We start from the raw sequence: 11,597 nt of genomic DNA, 5'->3' as shown, positions 1-11,597 counted from the left end.
AATTTTGTTTAACATTACCAAAACCTAATAAGAATGCCATTATCTCTATTCAAACTACAAACAAAACTCAAAGTTACTATTTTTTGTTTCTGTTCTTATTTCTTCTGTTGCTTTTGTCTTTTCTGGTGTTCTGATTTTCATTTGTCATTTCATAGTTTATCTTTCTATTTCTTTTGTTTTTATTCCTATTCCTTTTGTTTTTCTACCAACTTCTGTTATTTGTTGTTGATGCTTCTTTGTCGTGTCCAGTGATTTCTTATACCGTTTTGATTCTAGACAAGACACTTTCTCCCTTATTATTTTATAAACAAATTATTTGTGTCGTTTTCTACAATTTGAATATCTTTTACATGTAATCATTGGGTTTAATTAAATGGGTAATTTTAGATGAGTTTCCGCCATTAGAAATCTAGCTCACGTATTTTCCGGACTTTGCTTGCGATGAAACAATTTATTTATAAATCTTAATAAACACATGTGCGTACAGTTTCCTTGGCCTATTAGGCACTAGATTGTTAATGTCCAAGTGCAAATTGACCATCGGACACGTTGTTAGAAATGTGTCAATCATGAATAAAGAGGCTGCTGTAATGTATATGACCAATTAAAAATTAATTTAGAGTGAAAATTATGGCGAAACATATTCTTAAACGAATAAAAAATAAGATTTGGGAAAATTAACTATTGTTGACAATATATCTACAGTTTCGTCATTAATTAAGGGTTCTGCATAGTTAGTATGCATGATGGTAAAATATGCCGTCACGACGACAGTCGTCGGCGTCGTTTGCCGGTGGTAGGTCATTTGGCAAGGGTTCGGTGGGCGCCGTGCAGGAGCGTCGGTCTTGTGTCTGACCCGCATCGGTGTGCCAGTAAGAGTTTGACGTGCGTCGCGACGCTGTGCGCCGTTTTGTCACTTTCTAACGACGTCGCTGCTGTAGCCGTCGTCTTTTGTTTTTCTTTTCGTTTCAATGTACGGACCTGTTTCTTTTCCAATAACACGATGATCACACCCGCACCCACCTTCAAAGCTACCGCCCCTTCATCAGGTAATTAAACGTTTGAAAAAGTAATTAATCTCTGAAGTGTACGAAATTGTTGTTGTTTTGGGCTTCTAGCATACAGTTTTTAATCGTTTGAACGGGAAAATTAATATGTAGGGATCAAAGGACGATTTAGGATTCTAATTTAGGTATTCATTTGTTTATAACCAATTGGTATCTATAGGAAGAAAATATTATCTAAAGGTACCTTGGGGATAAAATATTAACGAAATTTGATAACGTTTTGTCCATTTTGAGCTAATTAAAATATACTGCTTGACAAAACATAATAAGAAAAAAGAAAAGATTTTTATAATTGGCATTTTTTGTGTGGAAAATTATAACTTTTGCTTTCAAAGTTTTACATTGTGACATAGGCGCGGGTGCTGTTTTGCCTGTCGTCAAATACATTTCTGCAAACGGCTTATGTCTATTTAGATTCCGATTTGGATTGGTGAAAGGATTTATTTGACTTATTTCCTGGCTTTTTTAAATTTAGCCGTCTAATTTTGGACGCTGTGATGTCTTTAAAAGTTATATTTATGGTACGGTAGGTTGTCATATATTATGCTCGAATTCAGGTATATTAATAAATCCGTATTTTTATGCCCGTTAAGACGCTTATTAAATCGGGAGATACACCTGGATTTTATTTCAGTATTCAAAGTTACAAAACGCGACTTTTAATTGTCTACCGCACTGCCAACGGAAACTGTATGGAAAATAGAACAGTTTAAACCTAAACAACAACATAAATGCAGATACTAACGAAGTAGATACTTAAAATTTTGTTTCCAACACTTTTTATGACGTAAGTTTTTCAACAACTGAACTAAACAATTGAACAATAAATGAGGCAATTTTAATCGGAATCGATGACTTTAATCTCATAATCACGTCAATAGAATACGGTCTATATCTTACCGATACTGACAGATATAAAGGTATATCAATCTCTCTTGACGTATTAATAATAATTCTGTCGAGAGTTACAATATTACGTAAATTTCGGATTAGAAACGGCCCATAAAAACGGATATACGTAAATCTAGTAATGGATACACATTACGGATAGTTTAAAAATAATTTCCAAGCAAGCAAACGACAACAGTAGAGTGTAGGAGAAATGAAATAGTAAAACAAATACCTACTACATGTAACAAATGAGAAACGAGATTGACAAGATCAAATGCTGCATGCAGATTGTATATATTATATAGTACCTACATACGTATTTCTGAAAATTTATCTACTATTTTCAAAACTTTTAAAACTAACAGATTCCTCGTTAGTCTTTTTTTTTTGCACCTGTATGTTAATAATAACTGTGATATCGGTTATTTATTGGTTTTCTTTTGAAATGAAAACCTTCAATGGTGGGAACATCTCGTCTTCCGAAGCAAAACGGAAGAGAGATGCTAAAATTAGCGAAATACTCCCGTCATCTGTTTTGAAATAACCTTCACACTAACTCATTTATGAGATGGAAGAATTTAAATTCGAGTTGCGTGTAGTACTTAACTCTTTTATGTTTATTATTTCATTAATTTTCTAAAATTATACTTGTCGATAACTGAAAATTGCTTCGAGAAACAATCTAAAAAACATCAGAAGGTAGGTTCGTATTAACAGTTCTCCGTTACATAAACCCATATTTCTCGTAATCTTAATTAATTTTAAGCTTCTTGAAGATCATGATTGGCAAATTTTTAATTGGCTGCACCAACTGCATACAGGGTCACGCAAACTCAATCGTTCTAAATATGTGTTAAAGATTATACAAAACTAATGTTTCTATCCCCCGGGAACAGTATGGTTTTTCTGGATAAAATATACCCTATGTCCTTTTCTGTACCCTCGACAATATTTGTACAAAATTTCATGGTAATCGATTGAGTAGTTAATGTGTGAAATGGTAACAAATAAACAAACATAGAAACTCATTTATTTTTGTATTAACAACCCTCTAACTTTTGCTTCTGTACATACTACATGGTTGTAAATAATCCTAATATTATGGAATCAATTTGATTAACGTATTTATTCCATCGGTCTGGTTCACAGGTGTTTGGGCACCTGGTAAAAGAACATCACCTATTAGGACCGAAGATATTCCTACAAGCGGTGAACCTCAAAGTAATGTTCCACCTCCGCCGCCCATTTGGACGCCCAAAAGTGCCGGTTCCAGTCCCATTGTCGAACGAAAAGAATTTCGGCCAGTCGCTTTTGAATCTCCTACATTAGGTCGAAAACAAAGAACCCCTGATGTAAATCTCTTGGCGAATTAAAGATTATCTTTTTTTTAATGGTTTAATTTTGGTTTTGAAGGTTCAATCGTCGTCGATAGAACCGCCGTGGAAGATTTTTTCTGATTTAAATAATAGTACATGTGGTGGTACATTTTCTATTTCTGATAGTAAAATACCACGGAGCAAATCTACGGACTTTTCCGGCTCGCGATTGCCCAGATATCAAAATCCAACCATCACCTTGTTACAAAAGGCTAGAGGTAAAATAACTCGAAATATATGTTTATGTTTAAAAGTTCCATGAATGTTTTGTTCTTTAGAGGGTCAAATTCCTAAAGGTCCAGTCTACATAAACTACCCCGATGACAATACCTTAAGAAGGCCCAAAGATGATAAACCACCTTTGGTGAAACCTGGAGAAGTTTGTGAGTTGTTTTCGTATTATCAAAAAAGTAGCAAAGACTTTATTAAAAATTTTATGTTTTGTAGTGTACCAAATCAAAAACGAATATACCAGCGAATCGGAAGGGGAAGCCCCAAGAAAAATGGCAGACCTTGGTCAAAGAAAATACGAGGGAATTGGTCCCACGACTAAAGAAGGAATACCAATAACACTACGATCGGTATGGCGAAATAAGTTTTGGAAAATAATAATTCGAAATAAAAATTCGATCGTTTTTTTTTTTATTATAGGAAGTTAAAGACGGTAATCAGCACAGATGGTACAAAAGGATGTATGACACAATCCATAAAAAANTAGCTTGTTCTAGTCTTAAGGAAATGCGAAGATTAGCTCATGATAGGAAAGAGTGGAGGTGCGTGTCCAATCAGTCTTAGGACTGACGACCTTATGATGATGATATATGTAAATTGAGTAGGTAGCCAATTAGAATGATTTTTATTTTGTTTGGCATCGATAGGCAATCGTTTTGCGAATAATACATTCGAATGTTTAAACATAGCATTCCCAATTGCCGACATTGACGCTAAATTTAACTTAATGGGCTAATTTTTACGTCACTCTGTACAATATTTGTTGCCGGTTAATTAGTCGCTTTCGGAATGTACCATTGTCTAAACTAAAGTCGAATATCGAATTCAGAAAAAAAAATATCTGTTGGGGTTTGAATACGTAGCCTTTTACTTCTTGGTTCTTGCCTTTATGAAACGGAAATTGTGTGGAAAGTTCTGTAAAATAAGTTTTCTTTGTAGTGCTGACCCATTTTAGTCTCTGCTCTGTCGGCATTAAATGACCGGAAATGGGTTTAGCTTCATAATACGGGAATCGATCGGGTTCGTATTCGGACAATTCCTACGGGAAATTAGAAAATTTAAAACCGATGATGGCAAATTTTGTTTAACATTACCAAAACCTAATAAGAATGCCATTATCTCTATTCAAACTACAAACAAAACTCAAAGTTACTATTTTTTGTTTCTGTTCTTATTTCTTCTGTTGCTTTTGTCTTTTCTGGTGTTCTGATTTTCATTTGTCATTTCATAGTTTATCTTTCAATTGCATCTGTTTTTATTCCTACTCCTTTTGTTTTTCTACCAACTTTATTTGTTGTCGTCCAGTGAACGTGATTAGTTGTATCGTTTTGGTTCTAGGCAAGACACTTTCTCCCTTATTATATTATAAACAAATTGGTTGTGACGTTTTCTATAATTTGAATATCTTTTACAAGTAATCATTGGGTTTAATTAAATGGGTAATTTTAGATGAGTTTCCGCCATTAGAAATCTAGCTCACGCATTTTCCGGACTTTGCTTGCGATGAAACAATTTATTTATAAATCTTAATAAACACATGTGCGTACAGTTTCCTTGGCCTATTAGGCTCTAGATTGTTAATGTCCAAGTGCAAATTGACCATCGGACACGTTGTTAGAAATGTGTCAATCATGAATAAAGAGGCTGCTGTAATGTATATTACCAATTAAAAATTAATTTAGAGTGAAAATTATGGCGAAACATATTCTTAAACGAATAAAAATAAGATTTGGGAAAATTAAGGTTAAATTAACTAAAGGTGACGATATTTATACAGTTTCGTCATTACTTAAGGGTTATGGATAGTTAGTTAGTAAGATGATGGTAAAATATGCCGTCACGACGACAGTCGTCGGCGTCGTTTGCCGGTGGTAGGTCATTTGGCAAGGGTTCGGTGGGCGCCGTGCAGGAGCGTCGGTCTTGTGTCTGACCCGCATCGGTGTGCCAGTAAGAGTTTGACGTGCGTCGCGACGCTGTGCGCCGTTTTGTCACTTTCTAACGACGTCGCTGCTGTAGCCGTCGTCTTTTGTTTTTCTTTTCGTTTCAATGTACGGACCTGTTTCTTTTCCAATAACACGATGATCACTCCCGCACCCACCTTCAAAGCTACCGCCCCTTCATCAGGTAATTAAACGTTTGAAAAAGTAATTAATCTGTGAAGTATACGAAATTGTTGTTGTTTTGGGCTTCTGGCATACAGTTTTTAATCGTTTGGACAAGAAAATTAATATGTAGGGGTGAAAGGGCGATTTAGGATTCTAATTTAGGTATTCATTTGTTTATAACCAATTGGTATAGTAAGGAAATATTATATCTAAAGGTATCTTAGGGATCAATTATTAACGAAATTTAAAAAGGTTTTGTCCATTTTGAGCTAATTAAAATATATTGCTTGACAAAACATAATAAGAAAATATAAATGGCATTTTTTGTGTAGAAAATTAAAACTTTTGCTTTCAAAGTTTTACATTTTGACATAGGCGCGGATGCTGTTTTGCTTGTCGTCAAATACATTTCTGCAAACGGCTTATGTCTATTTAGATTCCGATTTGGATTGGTGAAAGGATTTATTTGACTTATTTCCTGGCTTTTTTAAATTTAGCCGTCTAATTTTGGACGCTGTGATGTCTTTAAAAGTTATATTTATGGTACGGTAGGTTGTCATATATTATGCTCGAATTCAGGTATATTAATAAATCCGTATTTTTATGCCCGTTAAGACGCTTATTAAATCGGGAGATACACCTGGATTTTATTTCAGTATTCAAAGTTACAAAACGCGACTTTTAATTGTCTACCGCACTGCCAACGGAAACTGTATGGAAAATAGAACAGTTTAAACCTAAACAACAACATAAATGCAGATACTAACGAAGTAGATACTTAAAATTTTGTTTCCAACACTTTTTATGACGTAAGTTTTTCAACAACTGAACTAAACAATTGAACAATAAATGAGGCAATTTTAATCGGAATCGATGACTTTAATCTCATAATCACGTCAATAGAATACGGTCTATATCTTACCGATACTGACAGATATAAAGGTATATCAATCTCTCTTGATGTATTAATAATAATTCTGTCGAGAGTTACAATATTACGTAAATTTCGGATTAGAAACGGCCCATAAAAACGGATATACGTAAATCTAGTAATGGATACACATTACGGATAGTTTAAAAATAATTTCCAAGCAAGCAAACGACAACAGTAGAGTGTAGGAGAAATGAAATAGTAAAACAAATACCTACTACATGTAACAAATGAGAAACGAGATTGACAAGATCAAATGCTGCATGCAGATTGTATATATTATATAGTACCTACATACGTATTTCTGAAAATTTATCTACTACTTTCAAAACTTTTAAAACTAACAGATTCCTCGTTAGTCTTTTTTTTTTGCACCTGTATGTTAATAATAACTGTGATATCGGTTATTTATTGGTTTTCTTTTGAAATGAAAACCTTCAATGGTGGGAACATCTCGTCTTCCGAAGCAAAACGGAAGAGAGAGATGCTAAAATTAGCGAAATACTCCCGTCATCTGTTTTGAAATAACCTTCACACTAACTCATTTATGAGATGGAAGAATTTAAATTCGAGTTGCGTGTAGTACTTAACTCTTTTATGTTTATTATTTCATTAATTTTCTAAAATTATACTTGTCGATAACTGAAAATTGCTTCGAGAAACAATCTAAAAAACATCAGAAGGTAGGTTCGTATTAACAGTTCTCCGTTACATAAACCCATATTTCTCGTAATCTTAATTAATTTTAAGCTTCTTGAAGATCATGATTGGCAAATTTTTAATTGGCTGCACCAACTGCATACAGGGTCACGCAAACTCAATCGTTCTAAATATGTGTTAAAGATTATACAAAACNAAATAAACAATACAGTATCTGTCCATACTGTAACGATAACGATCAATTGTTTTTGATCTTTGAAGCAACTGTTTCGTTTTGTTTTTGTTTTTGTTTAACTCGGTTTTTACACCATGTGTAAAGAAAATTTTCTTTTGTTGCAACTGATCGAGTTATGAAATACTTCCTGGTTTACAATCAGCCAGATTACATCACCAATCACAATCAGCTTCTCATCGCTAATTCTTTACCGGCCTGATATAGCAATTAATTGCGAGTCGATCATTACAGCAGCGTTACTGTTTGTTCATCTGCGTATCGTGCGAATTTAAAAAAGAGTACGTATTATATTATATGCCAAGTAATCTAATATAATTGAGATTATTGCACAAATTATTAAAGGAGGTAACCCTCAAGGAGCTTTTAGAGAAAAATATTGAAATTGTATTCAAAATGACATCCCCTCTAATTCATTTCCACAATAATTACGGATAATCCTTTCATATCGAATGACAAATTTCCACTAAAGTGATTTTTCTTCTTTCAATTGTTGCTTTTTGTTTCTGAAATGTTGCTTCATGTACCTAAAGTTTCCCTTTTTCCTTTTATATTTTATAAACGACCTTTCACAGTTTTACTTATTTGGTATTGCTTCTATTTTAGTGGTGGGATGAAGTCATGGAAATATTTGATGGGGTACGAGCATTTTTCTTTAATTTTTCAGTTCACGATTTTACGATTTTAAGTTTTGTTGCTTTCAACAGACGAAATTTTGTCTGATTTATTACAGCACAAAAAAAATCATCATATTAGTTAGGCCATTTATGGTTTCTGAAAGAAATTGCGTTAAATTATTTATTAAAACGGCATAATAAATCAGACGGGATTCTAAATGAAAATGTGTTTTGGTTTTGCTTATTTTGGTGATATTATTCAACGTTTTTTTTTTAATTCAAAATAATCAAAAGCTTCTAAAAACTTTCTTGGCGCCATAAAAAACAAAATTGATTACTTTTTGTTTTAAAAAAAAAAAAAGAAAAGCGTTGATTTCGCCTTTGCTTTTGTTTTGGTTGATTGGTTGATTGTTTGTGCGGGTAGTTTGTCAATTTAGTAACTAACAAAGCATCGGGATATTTGTTACACACAGTGGCTGGACCAACATTGTTCCCTAGGGAATCGAACTAGACGACATTCGTCTTTCTGCCCAACTTATTTCAGTGTAAGCTAAGTCGCATGATGATGTATTTGTCAAGTGGCACGAAACGTTAAAAAACTTATCTATCTCCAATATTACTATCTATAAATAATACCAATTGTACCTGTCTAACGTTGTTGTTATTGTTGCTTCTCTTTTTTTTGCACAATTTTAATTTTTTTTACTTATTTTTTACACACAACTAAATGAATTTGCACATTCCAAGAATACCAGGCACATCCCCTAATTCAGTGCATGCCATCAGTGGGTTTTTTTTTTAAATATGTTTTGGTCCTGAGGACTAAGACGTAAAAATGCAAAATTGCGATACACTTCCATAACTTGGAATTATACCAATTTGCCTTTACGGGACAGTTTTATCGATATTGACCATGGCGTGCTGATGCGAACTAATGTGTTCGAATCCACGTCTGGGCCTTGTTATTTCAATAAATTGTTGACGAAATACTTATTACTCTTTAAGGAAATAACAATTGAATTGTTTGCAAAACAAGTACCTACCTATCAATTTTTTTGTGTGATTTTATTTTGTTTATTGATTTGATCGCTATACGAAAATCATTCAGTTTCAAGCATGGTCGATTAATGTTTTCTTTTGTCTTTTTGAATGGGCATGGACCGTTTTTCTAATATATGCCTAATGTTTCGTGAACAAATTTGTTCTAATTTACGTTTTGTCCATTATCGACAGCATTTAGAACAACAGAAGCACATTCCTACCAAAGGACACCTGAGCCAGTGAGTTTCATATGTCTTTTTGGCAATTGTTGTTTGGTACATTTTCGCGTTTTGTTTTCCAACACAGGGCGCTCAAAGAAACCGGCTATGATTCGGATTCGACGCTGGTGTTCAGAAGAAGGGAGGACGCCGTCCACCATTTAAGTCCGAAAGAACAAAAAGAGGCCTACAAGACAATACAAAAGGGCGGCGATGTACCCCTCCACGGATTACGAAAACCGGCACCCGAAAGACCTAAGGGTAAGTGTAATAACTAAATCTGTTTAAACAAATCAAATGTACAATAATANTTCAAAACTTTTAAAACTAACAGATTCCTCGTTAGTCTTTTTTTTTTGCACCTGTATGTTAATAATAACTGTGATATCGGTTATTTATTGGTTTTCTTTTGAAATGAAAACCTTCAATGGTGGGAACATCTCGTCTTCCGAAGCAAAACGGAAGAGAGATGCTAAAATTAGCGAAATACTCCCGTCATCTGTTTTGAAATAACCTTCACACTAACTCATTTATGAGATGGAAGAATTTAAATTCGAGTTGCGTGTAGTACTTAACTCTTTTATGTTTATTATTTCATTAATTTTCTAAAATTATACTTGTCGATAACTGAAAATTGCTTCGAGAAACAATCTAAAAAACATCAGAAGGTAGGTTCGTATTAACAGTTCTCCGTTACATAAACCCATATTTCTCGTAATCTTAATTAATTTTAAGCTTCTTGAAGATCATGATTGGCAAATTTTTAATTGGCTGCACCAACTGCATACAGGGTCACGCAAACTCAATCGTTCTAAATATGTGTTAAAGATTATACAAAACTAATGTTTCTATCCCCCGGGAACAGTATGGTTTTTCTGGATAAAATATACCCTATGTCCTTTTCTGTACCCTCGACAATATTTGTACAAAATTTCATGGTAATCGATTGAGTAGTTAATGTGTGAAATGGTAACAAATAAACAAACATAGAAACTCATTTATTTTTGTATTAACAACCCTCTAACTTTTGCTTCTGTACATACTACATGGTTGTAAATAATCCTAATATTATGGAATCAATTTGATTAACGTATTTATTCCATCGGTCTGGTTCACAGGTGTTTGGGCACCTGGTAAAAGAACNAACATAGAAACTCATTTATTTTTGTATTAACAACCCTCTAACTTTTGCTTCTGTACATACTACATGGTTGTAAATAATCCTAATATTATGGAATCAATTTGATTAACGTATTTATTCCATCGGTCTGGTTCACAGGTGTTTGGGCACCTGGTAAAAGAACGTCACCTATTAGGACCGAAGATATTCCTACAAGCGGTGAACCCCAAAGTAATGTTCCACCTCCGCCGCCCATTTGGACGCCCAAAAGTGCCGGTTCCAGTCCCATTGTCGAACGAAAAGAATTTCGGCCAGTCGCTTTTGAATCTCCTACATTAGGTCGAAAACAAAGAACCCCTGATGTAAATCTCTTGGCGAATTAAAGATTATCTTATTTTTAATGGTTTAATTTTGGTTTTGAAGGTTCAATCGTCGTCGATAGAACCGCCGTGGAAGATTTTTTCTGATTTAAATAATTAAACAACAACATAAATGCAGATACTAACGAAGTAGATACTTAAAATTTTGTTTCCAACACTTTTTATGACGTAAGTTTTTCAACAACTGAACTAAACAATTGAACAATAAATGAGGCAATTTTAATCGGAATCGATGACTTTAATCTCATAATCACGTCAATAGAATACGGTCTATATCTTACCGATACTGACAGATATAAAGGTATATCAATCTCTCTTGATGTATTAATAATAATTCTGTCGAGAGTTACAATATTACGTAAATTTCGGATTAGAAACGGCCCATAAAAACGGATATACGTAAATCTAGTAATGGATACACATTACGGATAGTTTAAAAATAATTTCCAAGCAAGCAAACGACAACAGTAGAGTGTAGGAGAAATGAAATAGTAAAACAAATACCTACTACATGTAACAAATGAGAAACGAGATTGACAAGATCAAATGCTGCATGCAGATTGTATACTCGTATATTATATACGAGGGTGGATTGATAAGTTTCCGGCCTAACCAAGAGATGACGCCACTAGGCCTACCTTGAGGTGACATTCTATAGTACCATCCTTGGATAGCTTGTAGCTATAGTTTCAGCCCGATCTCCTTGCTAGTGTAGGTTTGACAGCACG

The 11,597-nt window shown here is 33.9% G+C and overlaps 2 protein-coding genes across 2 annotated transcripts in view; both read left to right on the top strand.

The window, feature by feature from the left end:
• LOC108738564 overlaps window positions 1-5,040 on the top strand; it is a 26,879-nt gene extending 21,839 nt beyond the window's left edge. Inside the window, exons 8-13 of the mRNA XM_025978212.1 lie at window positions 3,108-3,310; window positions 3,372-3,552; window positions 3,613-3,717; window positions 3,782-3,915; window positions 3,986-4,055; window positions 5,015-5,040. Coding sequence (XP_025833997.1) covers window positions 3,108-3,310; window positions 3,372-3,552; window positions 3,613-3,717; window positions 3,782-3,915; window positions 3,986-4,055; window positions 5,015-5,040 — 719 coding nt within the window. The remainder of the gene's footprint in view (window positions 1-3,107; window positions 3,311-3,371; window positions 3,553-3,612; window positions 3,718-3,781; window positions 3,916-3,985; window positions 4,056-5,014) is intronic.
• Window positions 5,041-8,094: 3,054 nt separating this feature from the next.
• Window positions 8,095-11,597, top strand: part of LOC112903960 (sorbin and SH3 domain-containing protein 1-like) — a gene marked incomplete in the record, with an annotated part of 10,876 nt that continues 7,373 nt past the window's right edge. Inside the window, 4 exon segments of the mRNA XM_025978197.1 lie at window positions 8,095-8,132; window positions 8,584-8,655; window positions 9,344-9,390; window positions 9,458-9,630. Coding sequence (XP_025833982.1) covers window positions 8,115-8,132; window positions 8,584-8,655; window positions 9,344-9,390; window positions 9,458-9,630 — 310 coding nt within the window.

Source organism: Agrilus planipennis, unplaced genomic scaffold (genome assembly GCF_000699045.2).
Source record: "Agrilus planipennis isolate EAB-ADULT unplaced genomic scaffold, Apla_2.0 scaffold154, whole genome shotgun sequence".
NCBI lineage: Eukaryota > Metazoa > Arthropoda > Insecta > Coleoptera > Buprestidae > Agrilus > Agrilus planipennis.
The sequence above is the reverse complement of the archived record's forward strand: the minus strand, read 5'-3'. Positions and strand labels throughout refer to the sequence as shown.